At 53.5% G+C, this 11,392-nt stretch overlaps 7 protein-coding genes across 7 annotated transcripts; 6 read left to right on the top strand and 1 right to left on the bottom strand.

The window, feature by feature from the left end:
• Positions 1-325: 325 nt before the first annotated feature.
• On the top strand, positions 326-2,236 carry H310_09284 (hypothetical protein). The gene has a single exon (XM_008875318.1). The coding sequence runs from the start codon at positions 430-432 to the stop codon at positions 2,185-2,187; it is 1,758 nt and encodes a 585-aa protein (XP_008873540.1). The 5' UTR covers positions 326-429; the 3' UTR covers positions 2,188-2,236.
• Positions 2,237-2,673: 437 nt separating this feature from the next.
• On the top strand, positions 2,674-3,369 carry H310_09283 (hypothetical protein). The gene has a single exon (XM_008875317.1). The coding sequence runs from the start codon at positions 2,724-2,726 to the stop codon at positions 3,216-3,218; it is 495 nt and encodes a 164-aa protein (XP_008873539.1). The 5' UTR covers positions 2,674-2,723; the 3' UTR covers positions 3,219-3,369.
• A 293-nt stretch (positions 3,370-3,662) lies between these two features.
• Positions 3,663-4,139, top strand: H310_09282 (hypothetical protein). The gene has a single exon (XM_008875316.1). It carries the CDS (start codon positions 3,680-3,682, stop codon positions 4,085-4,087), a length of 408 nt encoding a protein of 135 aa, XP_008873538.1. The 5' UTR covers positions 3,663-3,679; the 3' UTR covers positions 4,088-4,139.
• Positions 4,140-4,318: 179 nt separating this feature from the next.
• H310_09281 (hypothetical protein) lies at positions 4,319-5,061 on the top strand. The gene has a single exon (XM_008875315.1). The coding sequence runs from the start codon at positions 4,330-4,332 to the stop codon at positions 4,939-4,941; it is 612 nt and encodes a 203-aa protein (XP_008873537.1). The 5' UTR covers positions 4,319-4,329; the 3' UTR covers positions 4,942-5,061.
• On the bottom strand, positions 4,319-5,850 carry H310_09280 (hypothetical protein). Its single transcript, XM_008875314.1, has 5 exons — positions 5,646-5,850; positions 5,501-5,573; positions 5,230-5,447; positions 4,490-5,184; positions 4,319-4,456 (listed from the first exon to the last, which is right to left on the bottom strand). The coding sequence occupies exons 1-4, from the start codon at positions 5,811-5,813 to the stop codon at positions 4,975-4,977; spliced, it is 669 nt and encodes a 222-aa protein (XP_008873536.1). The 5' UTR covers positions 5,814-5,850; the 3' UTR covers positions 4,319-4,456; positions 4,490-4,974.
• A 256-nt stretch (positions 5,851-6,106) lies between these two features.
• On the top strand, positions 6,107-7,370 carry H310_09279 (hypothetical protein). The gene is made up of 4 exons (XM_008875313.1): positions 6,107-6,409; positions 6,456-6,749; positions 6,800-7,002; positions 7,050-7,370. Exons 1-4 carry the CDS (start codon positions 6,146-6,148, stop codon positions 7,234-7,236), a joined length of 948 nt encoding a protein of 315 aa, XP_008873535.1. The 5' UTR covers positions 6,107-6,145; the 3' UTR covers positions 7,237-7,370.
• A 696-nt stretch (positions 7,371-8,066) lies between these two features.
• On the top strand, positions 8,067-8,596 carry H310_09278 (hypothetical protein; the record flags this gene model as incomplete). Its single annotated transcript, XM_008875312.1, has 2 exons — positions 8,067-8,129; positions 8,189-8,596. 2 exons carry the CDS (start codon positions 8,067-8,069, stop codon positions 8,594-8,596), a joined length of 471 nt encoding a protein of 156 aa, XP_008873534.1.
• Between the last annotated feature and the right edge of the window lie 2,796 nt (positions 8,597-11,392).

Raw genomic sequence — 11,392 nt, 5'->3', positions numbered from 1 at the left:
TGGTCCTGTCGGCGCCAAGTTGGCGTCGAAGCGCAATGGGGTTGCCTCCGTGCACTCGCATGCCACGTTACCAGCGACGAGCGCGAAAGTTTGAAGGGTAAAAAGGTCAGGAGGGATGACAATTGAAAATTGACGACAAGCCGATGTGGAATGTTATGCTGGTCAGTATGCCTAAATGAAGCAGCAAAATGTCGTCGTGCGATCGTGCTTCGTCCACGTTGCACACAAGGCTTTCAATTTTATCAGGGTTCAACTATGACATGGCTTCCTGCCTGAGGTGGCGTTGGAGTGACCAGTTTGTGTTCACTAAAACTTCAACCATCACGCCGCGGCGAAAAGGTGGGAAAATGGAAGGAGACACACGTGACCGTGAACCGACGTCGTGCAACGCCACTCTCCAACTTCCTTTGAACGTCCGACAGCCCAACCATGGCCCTCGATGCTGCGTTCCTGGAGGTCCACACCGACTCGGCCCTCCACCCCTGCACCCTGAGCTGGAACAACCTCAATTTCAAAGTACCTTCCAAGACGGAAGAAAAGCACATCCTGCGCAACATCAGCGGCCGATGTGTCCCTGGCCAACTCACTGCGATCATGGGACCATCCGGCAGCGGCAAGACGACGCTCCTGGACATTCTGGCCGACCGTGTTTCGAGCGGCGAAATTTCGGGCGAGATCGAAGTGAACGGGAAACCCCGCGACAAGAACTTCCGCCTTCTCACGTCCTACGTCGCGCAAGAAGATTCGCTCTTGGGGTCGTTCACCGTGCTTGAAACGCTGCGGTATGCCGCCAAGTTGAGTGTGGCCAAGACTGTGTCCGCCATCGAGCGCGAGAGCCGAGTGCAAGAAGCCATCGACGACATGGGGCTGCGATCGTGCGAACACACGATTGTCGGCGACATCTTCCGCAAGGGTCTCTCCGGTGGCCAGAAGCGCCGGTTGAGCATCGCCATTGAGCTCCTGAGCCACCCGACGATCCTCCTGCTCGATGAGCCAACGTCGGGCCTCGACTCGGCCTCCACTTACGCCCTCATCAATTACATCGCCAAGCTTGCCAAGCAAAACCGCACCATTGTGTGCACGATCCACCAGCCGAGCTCGGTCGTGTACAACATGTTTGATAACGTCATGATCCTGTCCAAGGGCAGCACGGCATTCTTTGGACCGCCCAGTGCGTCGCTCACGCACTTCGCCAGCATCGGCCACCCGTGCCCCCAGTTCACCAACCCCGGCGAGTTCTTCCTGCAACTCGTCAACACGGATTTCGAAGGTCACGCAGACATCGATGCGATCTCGATGGCGTTCACCACGAGCGACCTCAACAAGAGCTTGCATGCGGGTATCCAAACCGATCGCACGACGCTTGCCTCGATTCAACTCCCCAAGGAGTTCAAAAACGACATGCGACCGTCGGCCCTGGCCCAGCTCGCCATGCTCCTCCACCGCAACTCGCTCAACAACGTTCGCAACCCCGGTGTGTACGGCGTCCGCATCGTCATGTACATCATGCTGTCGCTTATGGTCGGCAGCGTGTACGTGTTCAACACGAGCGAAGAAGACCTGACCGCGCTGCTCTTTTACGTCCAAGCGTTCTTGGTCTTTATGAGCGTCGCAGTGCTTCCGTTCTTTATCGAGCAACGGGTCGTGTTCAACCGCGAGCGCGCCAACAACTCGCTCAGTGTCGGGAGTTATGTCGTCGCCAACTTTCTCGCGGCGCTGCCGGGCATCTTCCTCATTGCGCTCGTGTCGTCGGGGATTGTTGTGGGGCTGGCCGGCCTGAACTCGTTCGGGTACTTCTTGCTCAACTTGTTCTTGAGCCTCGTTGTGGCGGAATCCCTCATGCATGTCCTCGGTGCGACGGCGCCCCACTACATCATCGGGATTGCGCTCGGTGCGGGGGTGTTTGGTATGTTTATGCTCGTGGAAGGCTTCATGGTGCCGTACAAGTCGATCCCGTCGGGCTGGCGATGGGTTCACTACATTGCATTCCACAGCTACTCATTCAAGTCGTTCATGTACAAGCAATTCGAGCCCATGAAGACGCCGGCGTCGCAGGCCATCCTGAAGCGCTTCAACATCGAAGAAGTCGACGTTGACGCGTACATGATCGTGCTAGTTGGCTACGCCCTGCTCCTCCAAGTCGTGTTTGCCTTCATCTTGTGGAAATGGCACACCGGTCGTCGCTAGAGCCCAGGATGTTGACTACCCACCTTAATATATGACCCCAACAAACTCATCCTTAGGCCACATGTACGCAATGTCCCGCACGTCAATCCATGCAATGCACCTCGAGGCAACGGTGAGAGCGCCACACGATGCGATCTCGCCACTGTTGGAAATGACATCGTGGGCAGCTGAGTCGTCGATCAAAGTCTTCAGCCGACTCTGAATCTCGTTGTCTTTGCGTTGATATGTTGTGCATGTAAACGCCGCATCGCTGCCTCCAGTCGCTCGGACGCCGCCAGGGGCGTAGGGACGTTCGCTCTCACTTGGATACGCCATGAAGTGGAGGAATTCTTGGCGGATATTTGTTGATTTAAAATCTATTTCAAATGATTTTTGTCCATTTGAAAACATTATAAATCCACGAAAAATGGGTTTGAATCCAAACGACTACTTTGAGACCTATTATCCGGTAGATGAGATTAGAAACCCGACATACAGAATGCATGCGACTGCCCCAGTCAACACGAGTCGCTCGTTCTTCGCCGCCGGTCGTCGAGATGTACCAGCAACCCCCGCAGTACCCAGGGCAACAGTACCCGCCGCAGCCTGGGCAATACCCTCCAGGCCAATACCCTCCAGGCCAATACCCTCCAGGCCAGTATCCACCAGCGCAGTACCCGCCCCAGCCAACGCAATATCCTCCACAGCAATACCCACCTCAACAATACCCGCCACAGGCATACGCTCCGCAGCAGCCGCAGTACGCACAACAGCAATACTACGCACAACAAGGGCGAGCGCTGTTCCAGTCCGCGACAGCCCCTGCCCCAGTGCAGTACGTGCAAGCACCCCAGCCTGCCTACGTCCAACCCGGCTACATCCAACCGGGCTACGCGCCTCAGCCAGTGTATGTTCAACAGCCGGGGGTATATTACGGAGCGCCACAAGGCCATATGAAAGTCGGCAAGCATGGTAAGATCAAGTACAAGCACAAGCACAAGGGGTTCAAGCTCAAGGGTTTCAAGCGCAAGGGATTCAAGTGGTTCAAGTAGTGTCTGCTCACGAAGTCTTCGCCTCTCTTTGAACACGCTCTCGATCTTAACACACCCCTTCCTTATATGTAGCATGTCGAGATCGTTTTCCTTTCGATTTCGCAGTGCTCTGCAGCGACCAGACCCGTCCGACTCGACCTGCCTTCACTTATTCACCATCGGGCGTACCGGCCTCGAGCCGCGCCAGCTCAACCAGTGTCCTCAAAGACGACCGACAAAAGTGTGTGTACGATACCAACTTAGAGCAGCGGCGTCGCATGCATCAATCATCCTGAGATGCACGTTCGGTGCCAATGCACGACGTGCGTGCTTCAAGGACTCTCCTGTGTGTCTCGGAAAGGATTCGAGTCCTGCTTGTGGCTAAATAGGAGAACGTGTCCGAATTCAGTGGACTTTCGTTGCATAAACTTGGCGTCGACTGGCCGAAGTGGTGTTCTCGATCACTTTTCCGCCCGACAGGCATGCAAGACCCCAACAGACCAGGCCAATACCCTCCAGGCCAGTACCCTCCTCAGCCGTATCCGCCGCAGCTATACCCTCCACAGCAATATCCGCCGCAGCAGTACCCTCCTCAGCAATATCCGCCGCAGCAGTACCCTCCTCAGCAGTACCCGCCGCCTGTGCAATATGCGCCTCAGCAGCCGTATTATGCCCAGCCTCCGCCGATCCAATACGCCCAGTCGCCCGTGATCATGCAGCAACCTCCAACAGTCATCATGCAGCAGCCAGGATACATCCAGCAGCCGATGTACGTGCAGCAGCCTGGCGTAATCTACGGCGGCCCAGGGTACGTTGGCAGCGGCGTCGTGGGCGGGCCCATGTACATGGGGTTTAAGAACAAGGGGTTCGGCTTTGGATTTTTCAAATAGACATGACACATTATTGGTGTGATAAAACAATATGACTTCCTTTCGCCCCGTGGCCCCATCGACGTCAAAGTCTTTAGTGACCCAGAATATTCTGGTTAAAACTATAAACGTGTTTACTTGCCAATGGATTATTATCCCATTGCGTTTAACGTGTACGTTCTATTGCATATTTGGAGTCACTTGACACGTCGACGACACAGATTGTCATTGTGCAAGGAAGTCACTTTGGAATTGTCGGCGTCATGAACCAACAGCCGTACCCTGGCCAACAATACCCGCAGCAACCCGCTGGACAATGCCCGCCGGGACAGCAACCTCCGCCGAGCCAATACACACAGCAACCTGGCCAGTACCCGCCTGGCCAGCAACCTCCTCCAGGCCAGTACCCGCCTGGTCAGCAACCTCCACCAGGCCAGTACCCGCCACCCCAGCAAGGCCAGCCCAGTTATCCGCCTCAGGCGTATCCCCAACAAGGGTACCCACCGCAGGGATACCCCCAGCCGGGTTATCCACCGCAGAGCTACCCTCAACAAGGCCCTCCCCAGCCAGGTTACCCACAACCTGCATACCCACCGCAGCAAGGGTATGTCATGCAACAAAGCTACCCACCGCAGCCATACTACGGAGCTCCGCCGCAAGCCATACCTGGACAATACGCTCCACCGATGCATCCTGGTCAGTACGGCCAGCACCAACCCATGTACGTCCAGCAGCCAGGCGTGTACCAAGCAGGATACGGCGGCGGTCACATGAAGGTGAACAAGCATGGCAAAGTCAAGTACAAGGGCCACAAAGGGTTCAAGGGCTTCAAGGGTCGTGGGTTCAAACATCGCGGGTTTAAGGGTTTCAAGTAGACGTTGGCTAGGAAGATGTAGGAATCGATCTGTTCAATGGAATGCCTCTAACGGCGTGACCTGGCCAAACACCTTGGATCCCAAGAAGGTCAGATACGGCGGGGCGTCCGTCGACCCGAACGTCTTGCCATTCCAGTACCTGGCGTCGACGTATGCTGCGAGCTCGACGGCAGTGATGATGTAGTGCCCATCGTCTACGTCAACCTTTTCCACGCGGCATAGCACATGCGCGATGGAATCCTTCTTCGCATGATGGATGAGACCAGTTCAGGTGTGCGTAGGCTCTACCAAAGCAACACACGATGCAGCGGCATCCGCGACGTCGACCTCTACCAAGTCCTTCTTGGACATGCCGTGCTTGTTTCGTTTTGGTGGTCGGGTGGGCGGTGTCCATCCCACGTCACATGTTTCAATGTTGAGCGATGCAAACTTGTCGACCGTCGAACCGGAGCATCCCCCGATGGCAAGCACGAGCGCTTGTTGCTGAACTGTCGGGACATTGAGCACTACAACACCACCGTGTCATGCCAGGAGGAGCGACAGGACGTTGCGCACACACCAAAAGTCCGGCCAACTTGGTTGAGAAAGGTCGCCGTGTGCCGATGGCAGTTGATCGAGCAAATGAACTTGCCCTACGACGGGAAACAGTGCCATCGATGGAACGCTCGTCTGGGGAAGGCCATGGAAATGCGGGTCCGCCGTACGTGGTTGTTTATGGGGGTGAGCCACGTCACCGTCATGACGTTACGCGTGTTGGACAACGGATCGGCCACGCTGAGGAGGCACACCGGGTTCGGGTACAGCACTCGGCTGAGCATGTTGCGGTCGATGCGAATGACATGGCGAGGTAGTGCATGGTTGTCGTCCTCCATCGGTCGTCAAAGATGATTGGCTGATGTATAGCCCCACTTCAGCATAATATCTCGAACACGACGATCAGTCATTCTCATGCAGCCCGAGGAGCATGCAGCATCGTCTTGAGGAAACGTATGCAAACTTCGTGGAGGCCACTGGCGGTGCCGATGGCATTCGCTCCGCAGACTTGAGCACGGTTCATCGGCAGCTCGCGTTTGCAGTGCCCGCAGCGACTGTGGTGTGCACAGCTCGGTTGGCAAATTGACACTAACGCCACATGACGCAAGAGCGGAGTGGCTATTTTAAGATTGGCGGTGGGGTGAGTCGTGCCTGTATTCCTTGGCACGAAATGGGCCATGGTTCGTCCGTCGGCGGGATGGGGTTCCACTCGTTGCGCTCCAGCAGCCGACGAAGCGCCGTGAGCAGGAGAACGACGGTCACGCGGACGACGAAAGAGTCCCGCGTCGACGACGACAGTGCGCACGGCGGCGGACCAACCTACGACAAAAGCGACGACACGAGCAGCCCGTCCACCGTCGCAGACACTACGCCATACTTTACCACAACGTACCTGCCGAACCAAACCAAACTCGTCACTCCCCTCATTCAAATCGTAATGTCTGTCTGAGCCACACTTTCTTCAGGGTTCCCTGTTGTAGAGCGTTGACATGCAGAGCCACAAAATGACTGGCCACGGCGCGTTCCGAGGCGACGCGTACAAGTGGCTCCTCCTGCAACTCGAGCTCAAACTATCCATCGCCCAAGACTGCATCCACTCGTACATTGGTCACTCGCAGCGCCACGACCTTCGCGGGCGACCCAACCTGTTCGTCGCTTCCGACTACGTCGATTTAGTCTGCTCGCGACCCCTCCCAGCGCCGCTCGACCAAGTCGGCGCTGTCACGTGGAACGCGTTGACAAACATGCCAACCCATGCCATTCGCATGACGAGAGTACCGCCAGTCCTGACGTTTCTTTCATGGCATCTGACGTGGCTGCGTAGACACTGGACTCGTGCAGCCCAGATATCTTGTACGTGCAGGTCCGGCTGGACAGCGGCCACACTCGAAATGCCCCACTCGTTGTAAATGTTCTGTACAAACGCATCGTCACGGCAAAACAAGCCGTGTTTGTCTATCGAAGCATTCTCGAGGACGACAGGTTTCCAGTACCGAGGCAGCCGCTGCACATTGGCGTCAGTGGATGGTACGACATTGGCCCGGATGATTTCGACAACTGACGAGTGTGCTTAGGATGGTCTGTAAGGCGAACGAGGATGGGGAGTCATGCCATGAACACACGTTTGTGCGCGCTCGACTCTCCGAGATGGGGGTCGAAGACCGAAGTCTGTGGCTTGCCGATATCGTGCGCAAGTGGTTTCGAGCTCAAGAGAGCGCACTAAGAGCCCAATTGTCCATCGAAAGACCTACTTATGGATAGCTTATACTGATGTCACCGATACGAGTGTTCTTTGCTTCAAGTAGTCGGCTGGACCACAGCCAGCAAAGGCGGTGCCGATTCTCTCACCCCTCTCGATATTCAACCACATCCATGCAGGACCATGCGGAACGACCTGCTCACTGAAACGGAATGACATGGCTCAAGGTGTTCGTGACGGCGGGGACGCCTCACTGACTCGTTGCGATGTGAAGCAGTGCCTTCGACACGCAAGACATGAAGACCGAAACGTATTTCGAGGAAAACATGAGGTGGGGTCGACACAACACCGTCCTTTTCAATACTCGGTCAGAAAGCGCCGCAGCGTAGTTCGTCCTGTTCCTAGCTCTTGTACAGAACCATGCCATCTGCAGCATCTTCCACGCGCATGCGACGCCCACGGCACATTGCTGCCATTGTTTGGGATTTGTGCCATGGTCATGATAACAATGAATGAGCCAATGACAGATGAGTGTCAACACTGTCTAAAAATAGAACGGCCATGACGAGTACAATACTGATAACGAAGCCCGCAAGTATTGAAATGGCCTCGATAGAGCGTATGAAGGCGGGAGCGCGATAGACGGAGAACACATAGGCACATGACATGAGGAGTGGGAAGGATGGGGGCAGAACGACGGGGGCAACCCAGTAGTGAGGTGTTGATGCAATTCCAGTCCGCATCCAGGGCGGCGCCCCGCCGTATGTTGACAAAAGCAGAATCCTCTTGCAAAAATTTATTGTGGAAACTCTCAAATATAATCGTTTGTCTGCCAAACCAGCCAAATGTACGGAATTGGACTTCATCCATACAACTTGTCTTGATTTGGACCATGACGACACCACTCAAGCTCCGCAACTTCACAGACGAAGAAGATATCTTGCTTCTTCGGCAGGTGTCCGCAGACATGCCCTTCCTTGCTCGCCGTGGCTTTATGATGGACAAACCGCTCAGGCGCTTGCTGGGCGCGAGGGGTTTGGACGCCCCGACTTCGACGCCAAGAAGGCCAACAACCGCTTTAACGCACTCATTGAAGCTCATCGCAAGAGCAACCAAGAATCATCTCGTGCCTCCGGCATTTCGGAAGAAGTTATCAAGAAAGTTATGCTGCTGAATGAACTGCTGTCGACCCTTGACGATGCCAAGGAAGAAGAGGTACAGCGCATTGCGAGTATGAAAAATTTGCAAGAGCACAACGAGAACCTCAGCAGTATCGTTCGAGAGGAAGCCATGCAGTCGCTGGGAAAAAGGAAGGTCGACCCTGATGACGACGTTGTTTCTCGCGGAGGTGGTGGCAAGATGATGAAAGTGATGGCTATGATGCATGAGCAGGCGAGGTCGGACTTGGAGTTTCAGCGCTAAAAGCACAAGACTGACATCGAAGAACGACATAAGGACTGTGAGTTATTAATCCAACAAATCCAAGCTCAGCAAGAAGCACTGAGAGCACAACAGACAGAAGTCAATGGCAGCCTTGATTAAGTTGCTCATGAAGAATAAATCATGAATTCATGTTCCATTGTTATTAGATTTCTACAATCTCGAGCATGCTTAATTATTCTTTCATTGTTGTCCGATCAATGTTGAGGAAGTGGCTGATTTGATTTCCCTGATAATGGCAGCAATGGCAATTAGAAAGAAGCATCGCAACGTACACAATCTTGGCCATAGGGGACAGTCGGATTTTCGAAAGAATTTTAATCGTAATGAAGGACCAAAACGTTTTCAAAATCTTGAAATTCCACTCAACGGACTGGCGCACACGACTCATCCTTTTGTTGAATTCGCGTTTGAGCTTTCCAACGTTGTTGCCTTGTTTCCTAAGATCAGGTACTCAGCAATGCCATAGGCTGGGTCCCCGTAGATGCACTTAGAGGAAAATATGTCTCGATGCTTGTCAAAGAATTGAAGAAGCTTACTCTGACGCAGCATAGTTGAGTCGTGACGCCGGCCCTCTACCGGTCCAAAGAAGTGGACACATATTCCGTCGGGACAAGTGACAGCCTGGTAGTTCAGGCAGTGCGTGCGCTTATGGCCACTGTAGAATTGCTTTTGAAGATTGTTTCCATCCCCTGTCGAATCAATTCGACAGGTTTGAATCTTTATGCCATCGATGAAGACGAAAACGTTTGACAGAGGTGAACCCTTCGTGGCAATTGCAGCGCAGAAACTACGATACCGGTTACAAGGAAGGCACTTGGGTGGAAATCACGTACCGGTCGATGTTCTTTGCAACATGGTCCTTGTTGAAATAGAGCACCCCACCCCACAACGTGTGATGCAGATCAACAACATGCAGGAACAGATCGCATATCGACGAGCGGGAGCGTCCAAACGTCTTGGACATGTCGTGTAATCGTGTTGGAAAGGCGAGGCGTCCAAGAAGGATGCAGATAGCCTCGTCGCGGAGGGCGCGGTTCTGGTTTGGGGTCACGAGGACGGCTGGAAGGCCAAGGTTGTACCCAAGTTCACGAATTCCAAGGACGTCAAAACGGTACTCGAGGATTGCATTTGCATCGCTGACTTGATCAAGGTCGAGACGTACATTTGGGATTATCGGCCTTTCTATTACTGGGAGTGCCATGAACCACATAAGCATCTGGCGCTGGCGTGTCGTCTTCGGCATTGACATCAGAAGGGCAACGTCGGCATGCGTGATGGACATTTTCAAGTGTGAAGAGGTGTGGCCCGGTATGACATGGAAATCGACTTCGTACGGGCGAACCGCGCTCGCAACACAGAGCAACGCCGCTGCTACAACTGCAGTAGTCGGTGTCGTGGCTCGTCGCCGGGGCGTCGGGCCAGGCGTGATCACACGCAAGCGCACATGGGCAAGTGGAAAGTCGAGTCGACTACAGCCCCTACCGACGATGACGACGAAGAGATCATGTGGTATGGTGTGAACACGGTGTCGATGCAGGACGAAGAACGTACGACGTCCAAGGTTTCACGCGCGCAACCACTTGGTCATCAAGAGGGGTTATTTGGATGGCCGGCGCAACAGACAACCTTATCCGACCGAGCTTGGTGTCGTTCGATGTCCTCAAGACGAAGCATGTCACGATGGTCGGCTTCGACGGTCTGTCCCGCCCAGCAACCGAAGTGACCGACTGCGTGGCCACATTGAATTTTGCTGCATTCAGCTCATGATCACCCATTCTGTGTTTTGGCTTTATCTGAGTTTGTATGGTGTCATTGTGCGCTCATTCCAACGTTCAACTATTCAAGCTAGCTTAAAACTCTCAGCGATCTAATTCAATTTTCCATTTCCTTTCGTGTGTACGTACACGTCCCCCACAAGGGAAGAACCAAAATATCAAGCGTGTGGGTAGTGGGGGTTCGGTTATGGTATGAAGTTAAAATACCCAAAGTTTAAAGACTGATTGGATGCCACAAATTACGTGTTAAAAATCACCAAATATGCCATAACTTGATAATTCTTCCAGAAAAGTGTTGAAATATTGGGCTTTAATGGCAAAAACATTATGGACAGATTTACAGTGGTCGAACGCATCAACCGACCGAATCCGATTGAAAACCTCTGGGAATACCTGGTTCAACGCGTGTTAGGCGGTGGCATGCAATACAGCTCAAAGGAGGAGCTCAAATCGGCGATTCTGCTGCTCTGGACCTCGCTGGACATCACCTACCTCCAAAAACTCGTTTCTAGTGAAAACGAGAAGCCTAGGGGTAGTTACCGCCAAAGGAATGACGACAAAGTACTAGAAGACAAATTGTAAAAACATGGCATGATTTGAGTTGATTTCGTGTCTTGTCCGTGCTTGTCAACAGGTGATTACATGTATACCTTTTGCATCGTTGCTGATACATAATTCTTTTCATTTCTCAATCATTATTTTGAGTTTGACACAATTCAAAGCAAGAATTGTGGATTTTATGAATACACATCCAGGCATGTTTTCGGATTTACTGTATTTAATTCGCTGAGAGTGCAAATAGATTTAAGGAAAACACGGTGGATAAAACCTTTTGCATCGCACTGTAACTGTAGTGTGGATCGGCCGTCGCACGCCGATCCAGGGGTTGTCGGAAAGCGTGACGGGCTACCTCAAACCTCAGACCCAAATGTTCGCAGCCAATAGAGGCCACTGGGCCTTGCCCAAAGGCGGCCCCTCACCCTCGACAACCCTTGCGAGG

This window comes from Aphanomyces invadans (assembly GCF_000520115.1).
Source record: "Aphanomyces invadans strain NJM9701 unplaced genomic scaffold supercont1.20, whole genome shotgun sequence".
Taxonomy (NCBI): Eukaryota; Oomycota; class Saprolegniomycetes; order Saprolegniales; family Verrucalvaceae; genus Aphanomyces; species Aphanomyces invadans.
The sequence above is the reverse complement of the archived record's forward strand: the minus strand, read 5'-3'. Positions and strand labels throughout refer to the sequence as shown.

Bases quoted from the DNA above. Each gene is read 5' to 3' on its own strand.
- H310_09284 (XM_008875318.1), top strand. From the start codon at position 430: ATGGCCCTCGATGCTGCGTTCCTGGAGGTCCACACCGACTCGGCCCTC.
- H310_09283 (XM_008875317.1), top strand. From the start codon at position 2,724: ATGTACCAGCAACCCCCGCAGTACCCAGGGCAACAGTACCCGCCGCAG.
- H310_09282 (XM_008875316.1), top strand. From the start codon at position 3,680: ATGCAAGACCCCAACAGACCAGGCCAATACCCTCCAGGCCAGTACCCT.
- H310_09281 (XM_008875315.1), top strand. From the start codon at position 4,330: ATGAACCAACAGCCGTACCCTGGCCAACAATACCCGCAGCAACCCGCT.
- H310_09280 (XM_008875314.1), bottom strand. From the start codon at position 5,813: ATGGAGGACGACAACCATGCACTACCTCGCCATGTCATTCGCATCGAC. The intron at 5,574-5,645 runs GTACGGCGGACC...TTCCCGTCGTAG, and splicing joins TCACCCCCATAAACAACCAC to GGCAAGTTCATTTGCTCGAT. The intron at 5,448-5,500 runs GTGTGTGCGCAA...GTGGTGTTGTAG, and splicing joins CCAAGTTGGCCGGACTTTTG to TGCTCAATGTCCCGACAGTT.
- H310_09279 (XM_008875313.1), top strand. From the start codon at position 6,146: ATGGGCCATGGTTCGTCCGTCGGCGGGATGGGGTTCCACTCGTTGCGC. The intron at 6,750-6,799 runs GTACCGCCAGTC...GTGGCTGCGTAG, and splicing joins ATGCCATTCGCATGACGAGA to ACACTGGACTCGTGCAGCCC. The intron at 7,003-7,049 runs GTACGACATTGG...GAGTGTGCTTAG, and splicing joins CACATTGGCGTCAGTGGATG to GATGGTCTGTAAGGCGAACG.